Genomic DNA, 18,160 nt, shown 5'->3' with positions numbered 1-18,160 from the left:
AGACTTCCATCAGAGTCCATTGGATAATGGACGGGAGAGGGAACCTTGGCTTTGTTCCTTTCTTAGGCTGGTAAATGTTGGAATTATTTGCATTACCGTGGATGAAATCAGCTGACACACAAATGTAGACACAATTATTTTACAGACATACACAGCAACCGTTTTGTGAGCAGCAAAGTCCCACAAACAACAATGAGATGAATGAGAGTTAATCTCTTCTGGTGCTGGCTCTTGAGAGATGAATGTTGGGTAGAACATGAGGAGAATCCCTATTCCTCTTTGATAAAGTTTCCCTGAACATTCTAACCTCGGCAGTGGCTGAACAGTTAAATGTTATGTCCAGCAGTGAAATAGTTAAGTTATCTTCTAATGCACATGTGACGATCCTATTTTGTGGTTTTGATAAGACTGTTTTTAGCCTGATTTGCGAATATATTTATGATCGCGTTATCAGTCATAAGACTAAACTTTAATGCTACAAAACTTAGTTTTATGATAATCCAAATTAGCTACCACTTAAGTTGAAGAGTTTCCTTAATAAAAGTGATTGTGTTTGTGATAAACTAATCCTGAGTACATTAATATTTACTTCTCATATTGAATGATCATATCTGAGGCCTCGTGACAATGGAACGGTTTGGTCTCCGCGAGTATAAATGTTGCTGCGCAGACCGCAAACTTTAGGTTCCGAAGAGGTCTGAACCCATTCAACTGACAAGATGAAGTGGCTCCTCATCACACTCGCTTGCATTCAGCTCTCTGATTGTTTAGTCAGGTAGGAAATCATTACCTGAGGGTCAGAGATGCAAAGAACAATTTGTCACCAAGGAACTGTAAATGTTCATAATATTTCGAACTTCTTGTCTTTACAGAGTGCCCTTGATTAAGGGTAAATCTGCCCGTGATGTTCTTCAGGAGAAGGGCTTGCTGGAGGACTTCCTGAAGAATCATCCATATGATCCCTGTTCAAAATTTGAAGGATCCCTGGGGTCAACAGAACCAATGATTAACTACCTGGATGTAAGTAATCTGTGAGTTCTATACACTAAAGAGGGAAATACAAACACATTTATATCTCATTTGCGATTATTGCAGCGTTTGTCTCTAATTTATATTCTTCTCAGAGTTAGTTGTTCCTCAAAGGTAATAATTCAATAGCAGACAGAATGTGGTAGTAGACCATGTGCTGTAGATCTTAGACCTGCTCTAACTTACACAGCAAGGGTTAATGGCTGCGACTCAGCTGTGCTAGCTTGTGCTGTTGACAGGTGCGAAAGGCCTGGTGCCCACAGCATTGAATCCTTTTGCTCCGGAGGTGGGACTCCTGGGTCAATGTGAGAAGTTACTGGTGATTTCTGGTCGACCCACTGACCAGCAGCCCCTGGCCGAACCATTGCTGATGGTTACTGGGTCACTGTTTCTAGGGACCATTAACTAGTATGACTTGTGCTGTTGGGTGGGCTTGCTGCCAGTATTGTCGAGATGACATCTGAAATCAAACAAGCTAATGGTCAAAAGGCTAAACATCATCCCAACCATGAAAGATATTATTCTGTATAATACATCGAAACAGAGTGATCTCTTATTCTTACTCATGATCGCACTTGCATTTAAATGGACTGCAGACTTCTGCATCTGGATTTGAAAAGGTGTTTTGGGGAGTTTTACATTTTCTGATGGTATAGAGGAATTTGAATCTAAGAAAACATGTTGCACTGGTATTTGTCCACTTGATACATTGTGGTCTCTCTGTTTTTGCTGACAGTTGTCATACTATGGAGCAATCAGCATCGGGAATCCACCACAGAGCTTCACCGTCATCTTTGACACTGGCTCCTCCAATCTTTGGGTTCCATCGATTTACTGTTCCCAACAACCATGCAGTGAGTGAATATTACCCTGCTCTTAAACACGCTTCCGCTCTTGACCTTTCTCATTGAGGGCCAGCTCTGCAACTGGGATTGGAAGAGAATAATATTTCTACCATAGTCACAGCGAGACAGTGTGCGTAGATTGGATGATACTCTGCACTTTCACTTGGTTATCTCTGGGCTCGGAGAGAAATTTAACAGAGCTTTGATTTCCTGGCGGTTTTAGCTGTGGTTCGTTGTCTCCCTCTGGAGGTGGGCGAATCCTCGGGTGGGTTTACAGTGCAAATGTAGCATTGGTGTAGAACAATTTCCACTTCACACCAATGCTAAACATGCAGTGTCGATCTGTAGGTACGGCCCAATCTAACTCTGGAGTGACATACCCTGGAGTTGGGAGCCTCACATCGCTTTGATTGACATCACATGGTGTGTAGGTACAGTGCAGTGTCAAACCTCAGTATGATGTTGGAGCTCCTTTTCAACCTCTATGACTCCAATTTAAATACCTAATGAGCAGGGATTCTGCCCTGTCCATTCTCTAATTTAAATGTCTAACTGGATAAAAGAATGCTGTGCAGTTGTATATTGAGAAATGCACAGACTTCACTCCTGGATAGGATTGGCACATTCCTAAATAAGAAGAATTAGATTATTTTTGGGCACAAATGTTTGATCCAGCAATGGACTAATTTCTGATTTTAAAAATTTATTTGATGAACTAAATGGATGTTTCTTTGCAGTGGCCGAATATTGACACACACGCACACACACGTACACCTCCACACAGAGCCCTGCGCACCTACATACACACATATACACACACACCATAATCTGCCGCACACTCGCACATATATACAGCTCTACGCACACTAGCCTCACCTAAACATTTTCCAACCATGAAAGTTCCTGACCCTCCTTATGTTCCCACGAACTCCCTCCAAGCAAAAGCCAACCAGTAATACACAAATGAGGCTGAAGAAAATCGAGTGGGATGCTTGGTAACAAAAGTAAACTTTTTCTTAAATGTGAAGAATGAGATTATTTTTTGGCCGAATTGTTTGACCCAGCCCTGGACTAAATGCTGACACATTCCAATGAATTTGATGAAATCGATGTTTCTTTGCAGTGACTCATCACAGATTCAACCCAAGCACATCCTCAACATATCATTCAAATGGCCAGTCCGTATCCATCCAGTATGGCACAGGCAGCATGACTGGGCGACTGGGATATGACACTGTCAGAGTAAGTAGACTGTAACCTTAATCAAATATATCAAATCCCAAAGTAGTGATAATTGTGTTCCAAAAGTTATAGGTTCAAATCATAGTTACATTGGCCTCAATTTTGGCCGAGCCCATTTTTCGGCGCACTTACTAAAGTTGCGCCGTTTATCTCTGTTCCGAACTGCGCTGAAAAATTTTGTTGCCACTTTGGCCGTTGTCCGGCCTCTTCACTGCAGTCGCACAGCGTGGCCATTCGAGTCGGGGGTGGAGCCAGCGTTCTGCGCCGAAAACTGTGCTGGGACGTCTGCATGAGCAGTAGCGCTGCGAGACTGCAACAACAGTAGGTCTCTCTCACTTTCAGAGCATGGCGATGGGCTCCTTCAGGTAAAGTTCTCGGCATTTATTCTGCCTCCTTTGTTGGGCTGGGGGAGGGCAAGAGAACTGATAGAAATCACCGGCAGGCAGAAGCACTATCAGTTCTCCTGCCCACCCCTAGCCCTGGCCGAGTGGCCGCCAGGCTTTACTCAAAAAAAACCAAAGAAAACACTTTGAGCATGACTCCTCACTGAGCGTGTGGGACTGCTGAGTTTACCCTATAGTTTTATGACAGAGTATCTTGGTGAATTTGTTTGTGCATTAAGATAAAGGCTGAGGATTGGAATATCTTTTTCCTTTATGGAACTGGTTGCATTTACTACAGTCAGGTTGAGCAAATGTTTTTTGCAGTGTTGAGTTTCTATTTTTACGTAGCCTATCATTCGAAGTTTTGTTTGCAAGGTTTGGTGGTTTATAAGGATTGATGGTTCAGGTGTGGGTCCTCTCCGCTTCCCTCCCCTATCCCGGGCCGAATGGCCTCCGATGTATCTACCTGCCCTGACTTCTTTAACTCTCCGCAAGGGTTTTCTGAAGTGGCCGCGTACGCTGGCTTAAGTAGAAATGGAGTAACTATTAGTTGGCCAAAGTTGCCTAAATGGGCAGAACTGGCATAGGTGGCGGTAACATCCCCTTTTGAGAAAAAAAACGAACCTAAAAAAATCGTAACTAACTCAGTTACACTGGTGCAAATTGATTAGGGAAAATGGGGATTTTTAAGTTATGCCGGAAAAACCAAGTAACTCCAAAAAAAACGGAGCAATTCCTGGCCAAAATTGAGCCCATTGTCCTTGAAATCAAATTTAATAAGTACTGTCAGACAGTTGAGTGGATGTGTAATGATGACATAGCACAGGGTGTCTTCAACTTGAAGCTGATGTTTTGAAATTTATGAAGAGGCAATCATAATATTTGTACCTCGAGTCTGAGCGCCTGTCGGTTAAACAGTTTGTCTACAGTAACATGTCATGGGGACAGTCAACTTGGTTTCAAAAGGAATAAGCAAATCCCCACAAACCCATTAAAAGTTTTGCAGAGGGAACCAAATCAGTCGTTAACTATCCAGTGGATATCATTCACAGGATACCATTCTGCTCCCGTACCCCTGATTCGTCACTTGCTCTTGTTTTTCTAGCTTCGAACATAGCTGTCAACAAACAAGAATTTGGTTTAAGCGAGACTGAAACTGGCGGTTTCTTTTCCTACTGTAAATTCGATGGAATTCTCGGCTTGGGTTATCCATCTCTTGCAGCATCAGGTGCCACCACTGTGTTCGATAACATGATGTCTCAGCACCTGGTGCAGGAGCCTCTCTTTTCCGTCTACCTGACAAGGTAAACATTTCTCACCCATTTGTTGCTGCCTTTTACTTCCAAGAATGAAGCAGAACCTAGACTAAATCCTGTACAATTCATCTAAAGGGCATATGTGCTTGATAGTGTCCTATTGGATGGTATGTGTTTCCTGGAATACTTATGGCAAGGATACTGACATATTGCAATCAATGGCTTTTAGAAACTGGTTTGGAGAAATTATGATTTAGATGCAATAGAGGCACGATACGATAGTGGTTGTGTTACTGGATTAATATTCCATAGACGTGAGTTCAAATCCCACCAATGCAGTTAATTAAATCAATCTGGGATTAAAAAGCTGGTATCAGTAATGGTGACCATGAAACTACCAGATTGTTGTAAACACCCAACTGGTTCACTAATGCCCTTTGGGGAAGGAAACCTGCCGTCCTTACCTGTATGTGACTCCAGACCCACAGCAATGTGGTTGACTCTTAACTGCTCTCTGAAATGGCCAAGCGAGCCATTCAGTTTTACCAAACTGTTGTACCAAACTGTGGGAGTACCTTTACCACAAGGACTGCAGGTTGAAGAGAGCAGCTCACCACCACCTTCTCAATGGCAATTAGGGATGGGCAATAAATGTCAGCTTCACCAGCAACGCCCACATCCCGTGAACAAATTTAAAAATATCCAATCGGCAATGAGACCACCAGCTGCTAAATCTCTAAACCAGAAATATTTCAATGTTACTGAAATTGTTTCTTTGCCTCTGAGCTTTATTTATTCACCTTTGCTTTACAGAGAGACTGGTCAGTCCGGAAGTGAAGTTGTGTTTGGTGGAATTGATTACAACCACTTCACAGGGCAAATTAACTGGGTTCCCGTCACTCGTGACGCGTACTGGCAAATCCTCATTGACAGGTGAGTGATTACCCATCGACAACTGGAATAGTTCTGAAAGTGGCACTCGACAAATCAACCTTGGAATAAGATCAACGTTTATCGAGACAATGTGCTAATTATAAAGCTATTTATAATTTTCAGGAGAAAACATTTGTGGCAGCAAAAAATCTTATTCACTGTCTTTCAAGTCTTGCAATCAATGTTTAGCTCCAATCATATCAACATAAGTAGATATATATTACTGAACGTACTTTGAGTTAATAGTGACCACATGAAAATACTGTTGGTAGTCAAAGGCCAAAGCCCATTTTAATTACATTTAACTCCCGTTCACACAATGAAGGCAAGTGACGTCTGGGGGGCAACCGTAACCTTATACAGTATTGGCATTTTTGTTACCTTGTTGGTTTGGCAGGGACAACTGGGCCTGACATATGTGTCTGAGGTTGCCCTGCGATGTTATGTACAAAGGCATGCAAGTGCACCATCAATTGGAGGAATTATTGGAATCACTACAACCCATGTTTGGTTGGTTCACCGCTGTGCCCGTGAATGAGGTTTCTCATCACACTGCAGGACCTGGGAATTGGGGAACCTGTTCTTGTCATCCTTGGACCAACAGATATTGATGCCAGTGTAATGTGGAACTCAATATTGTCTGCTTCTCGACTGAATCCCAGAAGACGACTTTACCAAACTACGGCGAAAGATAGGAGCTAAAAGAAAATAAAGAAATTACTGAGTCTTTGAACATCTCAGTAGTGTCAGCATTTACTGAAGATATAAGCTGATTAGGAGACCCAATTTGATATTACTTGTTCAATTGGTCTAATACGTCATCGCGCCAACCCTCTTCTCAATCTTCCTCACTGCAATGCTCCACCTCACACTCAATCATATGATGGATACAGAATAGAAGGCGGCCTTTTGGCCCGTCGAGGTCATTCTGGATCTCTGCAAGCGCACTTCAGCTAGTCCCCCCGCCCCCTGCAGCCTCCGTCCCACTGCACTCACTCCCTACCCCCCGCCCTTTACCCGTAGCTCTCAAATATTTTTTTGAGGTACTTATCAAATTCCCTTTTGAAAACCACGATTGTGTCTGCCTCCACCACCATTTCAGGCAGTGCATTCCATATACTCAGCACCCGCTGTGTACAAAGGTTTGTAACGAAGTCTGGCAGTTTTAGATCTTTGACTAACTTTAGCTGCATTTTTGTCCCTCAGAGTGACAATCTATGGTCAGGTTGTGGACTGTGAATATGGTTGTCCTGCCATTGTCAATACCGGCACTTCAAAAGAACATAAGAACATAAGAATTAGGAACAGGAGTAGACCATCTAGCCCCTCGAGCCTGCTCCGCCATTCAATAAGATCATGGCTGATCTTGCCATGGACTCAGCTCCACTTACCCGCCCGCTCCCCGTAACCCTTAATTCCCTTATTGGTTAAAAATCTATCTATCTGTGACTTGAATACATTCAATGAGCTAGCCTCAACTGCTTCTTTGGGCAGAGAATTCCACAGATTCACAACCCTCTGGGAGAAGAAATTCCTTCTCAACTCGGTTTTAAATTGGCTTCCGCGTATTTTGAGGCTGTGCCCCCTAGTTCTAGTCTCCCCGACCATTGGAAACAACCTCTCTGCCTCTATCTTGTCTATCCCTTTCATGATTTTAAATGTTTCTATAAGATCACCCCTCATCCTTCTGAACTCCAACGAGTAAAGACCCAGTCTACTCAATCTATCATCATAAGGTAACCCCCTCATCTCCGGAATCAGCCTAGTGAATCGTCTCTGTACCCCCTCCAAAGCTAGTATATCCTTCCTTAAGTAAGGTGACCAAAACGGCATGCAGTACTCCAGGTGCGGCCTTACCAATACCCTGTACAGTTGCAGCAGGACCTCCCTGCTTTTGTACTCCATCCCTCTCGCAATGAAGGCCAACATTCCATTCGCCTTCCTGATTACCTGCTGCACCTGCAAACTAACTTTTTGGGATTCAGGCACAAGGACCCCCAGGTCCCTTTGCACCGCAGCATTTTGTAATTTCTCCCTATTCAAATAATATTCCCTTTTACTGTTTTTTTTCCCAAGGTGGATGACCTCACACTTTCCGACATTGTATTCCATCTGCCAAACCTTAGCCCATTCGCTTAACCTATCCAAATCTCTTTGCAGCCTCTCTGTGTCCTCTACACAACCCACTTTCCCACTAATCTTTGTGTCATCTGCAAATTTTGTTACACTACAATCTGTCCCCTCTTCCAGGTCATCTATGTATATTGTAAACAGTTGCGGTCCCAGCACCGATCCCTGTGGCACACCACTAACCACCGATTTCCAACCCGAAAAGGACCCATTTATCCCGACACTCTGCTTTCTGTTAGCCAGCCAATTTTTTATCCGTGCTAATACATTTCCTCTGACTCCGCGTACCTCTATCTTCTGCAGTAACCTTTTGTGTGGCACCTTATCGAATGCCTTTTGGAAATCTAAATACACCACATCCATCGGTACACCTCTATCCACCATGCTCGTTATATCCTCAAAGAATTCCAGTAAATTAGTTAAACATGATTTCCCCTTCATGAATCCATGCTGCGTCTGCTTGATTGCACTATTCCTATCTAGATGTCCCGCTATTTCTTCCTCAATGAAAGTTTCAAGCATTTTCCCCACTACAGATGTTAAACTAACCGGCCTATAGTTACCTGCCTTTTGTCTGCCCCCTTTTTTAAACAGAGGTGTTACATTATTCCCTTCTTGTTGGTCCCAGCTCATACATCAGCAACATTCAGCAGGGCATTGGAGCAACTCCAGGTTCCTATGGCCAGGTAGAGATGGCATGTTACATTATCTGGTGTGGTATAGGAGTGCCTAACTCTGCAACAACGATTGTTTCATACTACATCCTGTAGCAGATCTTTTCAGTTATTACCAATAGTTATACTTGTGATAATTTTGCAATTTCTCATATATAATTGGCATTGGGGGTGTTAAATTAAATACCATAGCCATGAGGCAACAATCGCTGTAGTATGGATGTATTGCCCCAGAAATATTTGGAAATGCATCACCATTTGTGCAAGTCCAAGGTAAAGAATCTTTACATTTTTGAATCCACTCATTCAAGGACAAAAAGTAATGCTGAAATAGGCCACAGTATCAGAAGAAGAAATGCACAATCCCAATCTTATTGTTGCTTTAATGTTTCGATAGCACTAATATTTCAAAATATTTTAACATAATATTGCTAAATTGATCTTAAATATATCCTGGGAACAGTCAATGTTTTTTCTATAACCATTTCCTTTTAGCCTGTTTGATAATTCCAATGTCACCACATATTAATCCTTGTAGTGATTCCCAAATAATACCAGTGCACTGTAAATCCCTACACTGACGCAGTCACTGAACACTGTTGCTATTTTCTTGCAGTATACCATAAACTGTAACGATATGAGCAGCATGCCCGATGTGGTCTTCACAATCAATGGAGTTGACTATCCTCTTCCTGCCAGCGCCTACACATTGAAGGTATGTTAGTGGACAGCAATAGGCTGCTAGAGTAAGCTTAACATTTCAAGAGGTGTAATGAAATAATTTGTCAGGGATTAATCAAACAGTTCATAGGATTACATCGGATAAAAGGCTCAGAAACAGGCCATTCGGCCCAACCAGTCCATGTTGGCGTTTATGCTCCACTTGAGCCTCCTCCCGTCTTTCATCATCTAACTCTATCAGCATAACCCTCTATTCCCTTCTCCCTCATATGCTTGTCCAGCCTCCCCTTAAATGCATCGATACCATTTGCTTTAATCACTTCCTGTGGCAGCGAGTTCCACATTCTCAGTACTCTCTGGGTAAAGAATTTTCTGCTGAATTCCTGATTGGATTTCTTGGTGACTATCTTATATTGATGGCCTCTAGTTATGCTCTCCCCCACAAGTGGAAACACTCTCTCTGTATCCACTCCATCAAAACCTTTCATAATTTTAAAGAGCTCTATTCGGTCGCCACGCAGCCATCTTTTTTCAAGAGTAAAGAGACCCAGCCTGTTCATCCTGTTCCGATATGTATACCCTCGCGTTTCTGGTATCATCCTTGTAAATCTTCTCTGCACTCTCTCCTTTGCTTCTATATCCTTTTTATAATATGGCGACCAGAACTATACGCAGTACTCTAAGTGTGGTCCAACCAAGGTTCGATACAGGTTTAGCTTAACTTCCCTACTTTCAATTCTATACCTTTAGATATAAACCCTGGTGCTTGGTTTGCTTTTTTAATGGCCTTGCTAACCTGTGTTGCAACTTTCAGCGATTTGTGTATTTGTACTCCAAGATCCCTTTGTTCCTCTACCCCACCTAGACTCGTGCCCGCCAAGTAATAAGTGACCTCCCTATTCTTCCTACCAAAATGTAATACCTCACATTTATCTATGTTGAACTTCTTGTGCCAATTATATGCCCATGCTGCAAGTTTATTAATGTCCTCCTATAATTTGTTGCAGTCCTCCTCAGTATTGACTATAGCCCCTAATTTGGTATCATCCGCAAACTTAGAAATTGTGTTTTTGATTCCAAAGTCTAAATTGTTAATATCAATTGTGAACAACATCAGTCCCAGCACTAATCCTTGTGAAACACCACCACCCACCTTCTGCCACTGTGAAGAGCCACCTTTTACTCCTACTCTCTGATTTCTGTCTTGAAGCCAGCTAGCTATCCATTCTGCTACTTGTCCCCTGATTCCACATTCTCTGACCTTGTTCATCAATTTATTATGAGGTATCTTATCGAAGGCCTTTTGAAAATCTAGATAAATTACATCTACTGCATTACCATTGTCTACTCTCTCTGGTATCTCTTCAAAAAATTAAATGAGGATGGTCAAGCAAGACTTTCCCTTTTGAAATCCATGCTGACTATTTGTTATTATATTTTTGCTGTCTAGATGTTCTTTTATTTTCTCCTTTAGTAGGGATTCCATTATTTTTCCTACCACCAATGTTAAGCTGACTGGTCTATAATTCCCTGGACATCTTTTAATATAGATATTATGTTAGCTATCTGCAAGTCCTCTGGCACTACATCTTTTTCTAACAAATGATTAAATATATATAGTAAGGCCTCTGCTATCTCTTCCCTAGCTTTTTTAAAAATGCATGGATACAATCCATCCAGACCAGGGGTTTTATCATCTTTGAGTTTGATCAGTTTATCCCCTCTTTTTATTTTAAGTGTACTTAATCTCATCATCCAATATCACGTCCACCTATTCTATCTCTCTGGTAAATACTGAAGCAAAATAATATATAATATTTCTGCCATCTCTTTATCGTTACCTGTGGTATTATTCTGTCTATCCCTTATTGGCCCTATGCACATACGATCATTCCTCTTTTTATTGATGTGCCTGTAATTTAATTTACTATTTTGTTTTATGTTCCTTGATAATTTAACTTCTTAGTTCCTCTTTGACTTCTCTCCTAATCTTTTCATATTCTCCCTTATCATACTGTCCCCTGCTGACTATGTACATAATGTGTGCCTCTTTCCTTACCCTTAATTGTTCCCTTTTGGCTTTATTCATCCATGGAGTCTCATTAGTGTTCTTTCCTTTTTGCGGAAATATATTTTTCCTGCACTCTGTTGAACACCATTCTAAATGTTCTTCATTGCTGCTCTACATCGTTTTTTGCCATTTTGTTTTTCTAAGTTCTATTCCCAGCCCTTCAAGATCAGCTTTTCTCCAATCTATGCTGCAGCAATCACTAAAGGAGACGGACATATGACGCAGTGTTAATTGTCTTTCTTTTTCTTATAGAGCTCTTACTACAACCAAGTTAGCTGCTCCAGTGGATTCGGCAACACTGGTGGAAACCTCTGGATTCTGGGAGATGTGTTCATTGGAGAATATTACTCCATTTTCGACAGAGGGAACAACCGTGTGGGTTTGGCTCGTGCTGCCTAATTTAGTCAGCTATGTTCTCATTGAAAGCACACCCTGATTCACATTTTGAGGTGGATTTAAGCCATCCCATGATCCCCCAGTGCAGCATTTGTCTCCTGGCTGCAGAGTGTAAGAGATCAAGTCATCATATCTTGGATGACTATAATCAGAGATACACCATTGACAGCTTGGCTGTGGCTTTGTGCTTTGCACTAAGTTACAACTGAAAGAAAATGAAAATCGAAATACAACTTAAATAAATGCCTTGTCAGGGTGGGCTTTTAAAGGAATAGTCTTAGAACACTGGTACGGCATTGGAAATGAGAATGTTGAAATAGTCTCATTATATCTCTTCTCTGATTGTGTAGCACTTTCTCTCAGTACTTTCTTGGCTCTGACATTCAGCTGTGATATATTATTGGTGCAGTGATTCGCTCCAGAGCCATTCACATTTCTGCTGAAGGTGGATGACTGTGCAGGGAAACCTCATTCGATGTAAATGTGACCCGAACATCACACAGCAGCTTTTTCTATCCTTTGGAATCTCTTCATCGCAACTGTTCCTAAAATTGTTCAATAAAATATAACCATGAAACGCATACTCCCAGCTCTCCCGTCTCTTGTTCCTTTTATGTCTGTGTGGGCCGGGGACTCAATTCAGTCACATTTACACTGAATTATGGTGTGGTTCACTCATTGAAACAGTTACAAAGGACAGGCAGGCATTTGCAGATCACATGAGAAGTGATTGTTCAATGATGTTCTCAGATATTTGGACAGGAGCGGGGGGACGGATGGAGTCTGGTTTTGACTATAATTGAGATATCAGAATAATTCAAATACAAGCACCCATTGATTCAAGATGGTGGATCTCATTTCCATTTTGGACTGAACTTTTGTGGGCCCTGGCCTAGAACTTCTAAATGGCCAGCGATGTTTCCAAGTTTCTGAGAGACAAAGTGTGATTACATTAAACGCATTATAAAGTATTTGAAATATACAGTAGGCCAGCATATGAAGGATAAGTTAATGTTTCAGATTACTTCTTTGAAGTGTAGAATCATAAAGTAATTGTAGCACAGTAGGCCAGGCAATGAGCATTTCCAACAAGCGAGAGTCTAACCACCTCCCCTTGATATTCAATGGCATTAACACTGCTGAATCCCCCCACCATCAACATATTGATCAGAAACTTAACTGGACCAGCCACATAAATACTGTGGCAACAAGAGCAGGTCAGAGGCTGGGTATTCTGCAGCGAGTGTCTCACCTCCTGACTTCCCAAAGCCTTTCCACCATCTACAAGGTACAAGTCAGGAGAGTGATGGAATACTCTACCCCTGTCTAGATGAGTGCAGCTCCAACAACACTCAAGAAGCTTGACACCATCTAGGTGCAAAGTAGCCCGCTTGATTAGCACCCCATCCACCACCTTCAACATTCACTCCCTCCACCACCAGCGCACCGTGGCTGCAGTGTGTACCATCTACAAGTCTTCATTGGCAGCACCTCCCAAACCCGCGGCCTCTACCACCCAGAAGGACAGGGGCAGCAGGCGCATGGGAACACCATCACCTGCAAGTTCCTCTCCGAGTCACACACCATCCTGACTTGGAAATATAGCACCGTTCCTTTATCGTCGCTGGGTCAAAATCCTGGAACTCCCTCCCTAACAGCACTGTGGGAGCACCTTCACCACACGGACTACAGTGGTTCAGGAAGGCAGCTCACCACCATCTTCTCACAGGCATTAAGGGATGGGCAATAAATGCAGGCTTTGCCAATGATACCCACATCTCGGAATGAAAAGAAAAGGAGGCCATTTGGCCCATCGAACCCGTGCCAGCTCTCTACAAGAGCACTTCAGCTAGTTCCAAACTCCCACCATTTCTCCATTGCCCTGCAACTTTTTCTTTCAGGTACTTATCAAATTCCCTTTTGAAAGCCATGATTGAATCTGCTTCCACCACCCTTTCAGCCATTCCAAATCAGAACCACTCGCTGTGTAAAAAAGTTTTTTCTCATGTCATCTTTGAGGAGAAGTGAATCTTAATGGTTGAACAATCTTCCACCAATGTTGAAAGACTCTTCAATAGCTGAACCTTTCCCAGTCCATCATATTCGACCTCAGTTGATGTTGCCCTGCTTAGTATGTCAACTTTCTTCCACCAAAACCTAGTACAGCGATTGGGCCTTTTAACAAAATCTTTAAGATTCAGATTTCAATGCAATAAAATCACATGACTGTATTTTTAAAATTGCTTTACTCTGTCACAGCGTACTGTCAGAATTGTAGTTTGGGGAATTGTGCTCTACTTAAACAACTGCAGGTCTCCTGATGCACAGTTCCACACATCCACAAGGGACGGTGAACACAACGGGGTGGATTTGGACTTTTTGCCAGCTGACGGAATGCCTGAAGAGGGGTCCTCGATTTTTGAATTTGACAGGCAAGTCGCGGACACCAAATTGTCAACCCAAAGCAGTTCGCCACTCTTCGGCCTCAGAGATGTCAGCCAGCTGGGATGCCAAGAGGCCCTGCCGGTATCTCCAGTATTCACTGGAGTTGTCTACGGTACAATATCCCCCAACTCAATAATCAAATGATACTGATGGACTCCAACATTAGTGAGATGGAAGCACTAGACAGGCTTAAATTGCTCATAACACCAACTCCCACGATACGAAGGGGACCAAGCGATGAGGTTTATGAAGTGCTGACTGTCATCATGAAAGAGTTATAGGCAGATCCCATTGTGCTGGAAACCAGGCAGAATAGTACCCATATTCAGTAACAGTGAAAGTTTAACTTGGGAACCTTCAGAATGTTTGAATCAATAACATTTAAAACAACACAATCAGATATGAGGAACAAACTTGAGAATGACCTGTAGGACAACCTAGTAAATAATAGTCAGCACAATGTCTGTGAGGGACAATGCTGTCAGAGCAACCTCACTCTCCTTTCTTATGATGTGACCAATCTGGACTCCCAGAAAACTTTTGACTGGTCTCTCATGATAGGCTGCTATGTGCCTGAGGAAGTCTGAGTGGAGGGTCCCAGAGATTGGTGCTGGGTCTCCGACTGTCACTAATTTACATCAACCTGGAGCTGCTCAGTGTAAGTCAATTGACCAACTTTACAGACGATAGCGAGCTAGCGGAGGCAGCTGAGATGTCTATTTACATTTTAAATCTCTGTGAAGAAGCCCTACATCCCATGAGTCATTTTGATCCATTTTTCAACCTCGGAGTCAGCTTTTAATAACTTCTGACTAACTTACGAATAAGTATCTGGACCCCTACACCTATTTGTTCTTTAACACTTCCCCAGTACTTTCTCATTTAGATTACATTCCCATCAAATATTCTTTGTGTCCAAATCCTTCCACTTTGATACGTTAAACGGCATCTGCCTACACACTCAATTCAACTAGCTGGGTTCTTTTACAATGTTTTGCTCTCCTCATAATGTAATAGACCTCTCCATCTGTAAACTTGGATACACTCTCTTCCATCACCAAAAACAAGTCATTTATATACCGTGTCAAAAGCTGGGGGAACAGCAATGACTGCTGAGCCTGCCCCTTGTCAATGGCCATTTGAGAAATAAATCTTCGCATTTGAAATTTCACATTGTTTTATTTTGTTGCACTGTTTCTGGAGTGATGGGGGCAGTTAAATCTCTTTCATTCATGCCATTCATTCATTCACTCATTTCATTCATTCAAGCGCAAGTTGGCTGCCGCGTTTCCCACATTACAACAGTGACTACACTCCAAAGGTACTTCATTGGCTGTAAAGGGCTTGGAGACGTCCGGTAGTCATGAAAGGCACTATATAAATGCAAGTCTTTCTTTCTTTTTATGTCTACCTGCCGGAAAACACTAAAAGCATGAACAACAACAGGGAATGGGCTTTCTTCGGCAGCACCCTCCGAAACCTGCCACCTCCAGAACCCAGAAGGAGAAGGGCAGCAAGTGCCTGTGAACACCATCACCTCTCAGTGCCCCTCCAGGCCGCTCACCGCCTTGACTGAAAAGGAAACGTCGGCCATTTTCTGAGCGGCCTCCAACGTTTCCTTTCAGGCTGCTCAAAGCCGGCGAGTGGACGGGGTGTGCACGGTGCCAACTCCACCCATTTCTACCTCAAAATAACCTCGCCTTTCCTGGCCCAAAGCTTAAAATGTGAAGCAAATTTATTAAAGGAGCAGGCACATAGTCTAAATGTGATATAATATAATTCTATATTCACAGTGGGAAGTCTGACTTCTCCAGTGAACAAAATGTAAAACGTTTGCCAGTCTGAGAAATAAGTTAACCCCTTTGAATAAAACATTTCCAGATATACGCTGGTTTTTTTCCTTTGGAGTGTTTCTGACCAATTCCTCTCTTGGAGATTTTCAAACTGACCCTCCTCGATTCAAACTGAATCATCCCTTTTATATCCAATTAAAGGTACTGCTTGGATTTTTATTATCAGACTGCTCAAACATAAATGGAAATTATTAATCATATGCAAAATGAGCCATTGCTATGAATTCTTAAGCAAAGAACCCATGAAGCAAATACATTACAGTAATGAAGTGGAACATTAAATTACAGACATTGTATTTTCACTTCATAAGGATAATTGAAACAAGTGGAGAACAGGTTGTGAGTTCTGAGGTGAAACAGACAGACAAATGTTGCATTAATTTCAGGGTTTTTGAGGAAATATGTAATACAACATCTTTATGAATGAAACTGTTTCTTAGTTTTATAACTTGGTACTGAATAATATTCATCTGACGTTAAAGAATGTGACTTATGTTCGACCAATTAACTTTCAAGGATATGAATGGTAAGGATTTGAGAATCTTAAACAAGTTAATTTGCTAAATTATTCACAATAATATTTCATATAAGTGACATATATTGGATGATGTTAAATTATATCTTCAACAAAATATTTTAGAGGGATTTAAACATATACAAACCTAATGAGACATGTCTAAGGGTACTGGATGTACATCGCTAATGTTTAGATTCAGTACATGAATAATGGTCTCACCATCTAGTGGAGAAGATAGAACAATATTTCGATGAAATTTCTATCTGTTTAAAAGACCTTTCAATTTCATAGAACATCGTTCCATCTTCAACTGTTGCCTTAATGTGTAAAATACTTTAATCCCATCAAAGCTGTAACATTCCGGTGTGTAGAAAGGGTCTCTGAAAATTTGAACTGCATGATCCTGCACTAGATATCCTTTCAAGTGGAATTATTACACAATCTGTATCAGACAGCAGTCACAGGGGCCAATGAGGACTTGGAAGTGATGAGAGGGAGAATGTCTTTCTCCACAGAGAGTGGCGACTGGTCCAGACCTGCTACTTCAAGATATCAATGCAGTGTTTGCTAATCATCCTAATCATCCTAATCATCATGCTAATCATAATTTTCCAACATTCTATAGACTCTGGATCAGTTCCTATGGACTGGAGGGTAGCTAATGTAAACCCACTTTTAAGAAAGGAGGGAAAGAGAAAACAGGGAATTATAGACCGGTCAGCCTGACATCGGTGGTGGGGAAAATGGTGGAATCAATTATTAAAGATGTAATAGCAGCGCATTTGGAAAGCAGTGACAGGATCGGTCCAAGTCAGCATGGATTTATGAAATGGAAATCATGCTTGACGAATCTTTCAGAATTTTGTAAGGATGTAACTAGTAGAGTGGACAAGGGAGAACCAGTGGATGTGGTGTATTTGGACTTTCAAAAGGTCCAACACAAGAGATTAGTGTGCAAAATTAAAGCACATGGTATTGGGGGTAATGTACTGACGTGGATAGAGAACTGGTTGGCAGACAGGAAGCAGAGAGCAGGAATAAATGGGTCCTTTACAGAATGGCAGGCAGTGACTAGTAGGACCCCAGCTATTTACAATATACATTAATGATTAAGACGAAGGAATTTAATGTAATATCTCCAAGTTTGCAGATGACACTAAGCTGGGTGGCAGTGTGAGCTTTGAGGAGGACGCTAAGAGGCTGCAGGGTGACTTGGACAGGTTAGGTGAGTGGGCAAATACATGGCAGATGTGGTATAATGTGGATAAATGTGAGGTTATCCACTTTGGTCGTAAAAACGGGAGGGCTGATTATTACCTGAATGGTGACAGATTAGTAAAGGGGGAGGTGTAACGAAACCTGGGTGTCATGGGACATCAGTCATTGAAAGTTGGCATACAGGTGCAGCAGGCGGTGAAGAAGTCAAATGGCATGTTGACCTTCATAGTGAGAGGATTTGAGTATAGGAGCAGGGAGGTCTTACTATAGTTGTACAGGGCCTTGGTAAGGCCACATCTGGAATATCGTGTTTAGTTTTGGTCTCTTAACCTGAGGAAGGACATTTTTGCTATTGAGGGAGTGCAGCGAAGGTTCACCAGACTGATTCCTGGGATGGCAGGACTGACATATGAAGAAAGACTGGATCGACAAGGCTTGTATTCACTGGAATTTAGAAGAATGAGAGGGGATCTCATAGAAATATATA

General features: G+C 42.0%; 1 protein-coding gene across 1 annotated transcript; it reads left to right on the top strand.

Annotated features, from left to right (window-relative positions):
• The first annotated feature begins 713 nt into the window (after positions 1-713).
• Positions 714-11,666, top strand: LOC139228274 (pepsin A-like). Its single transcript, XM_070859456.1, has 10 exons — positions 714-775; positions 873-1,020; positions 1,766-1,883; positions 2,998-3,120; positions 4,605-4,803; positions 5,569-5,688; positions 6,895-6,960; positions 8,426-8,504; positions 9,109-9,207; positions 11,497-11,666. Exons 1-10 carry the CDS (start codon positions 720-722, stop codon positions 11,641-11,643), a joined length of 1,155 nt encoding a protein of 384 aa, XP_070715557.1. The 5' UTR covers positions 714-719; the 3' UTR covers positions 11,644-11,666.
• The last annotated feature ends 6,494 nt before the right edge of the window (positions 11,667-18,160 follow it).

This window comes from Pristiophorus japonicus, chromosome 17, assembly GCF_044704955.1.
Source record: "Pristiophorus japonicus isolate sPriJap1 chromosome 17, sPriJap1.hap1, whole genome shotgun sequence".
Classification (NCBI taxonomy): domain Eukaryota; kingdom Metazoa; phylum Chordata; class Chondrichthyes; family Pristiophoridae; genus Pristiophorus; species Pristiophorus japonicus.
This window is presented reverse-complemented; position numbering and strand designations above follow the sequence as displayed.

Excerpts from the sequence above, each read along its gene's own strand:
- LOC139228274 (XM_070859456.1), top strand. The coding sequence starts at position 720 with ATGAAGTGGCTCCTCATCACACTCGCTTGCATTCAGCTCTCTGATTGT. Across the intron at positions 4,804-5,568 it reads TTTTCCGTCTACCTGACAAG|AGAGACTGGTCAGTCCGGAA; the intron begins GTAAACATTTCT and ends TTTGCTTTACAG. Across the intron at positions 5,689-6,894 it reads TGGCAAATCCTCATTGACAG|AGTGACAATCTATGGTCAGG; the intron begins GTGAGTGATTAC and ends TTTGTCCCTCAG.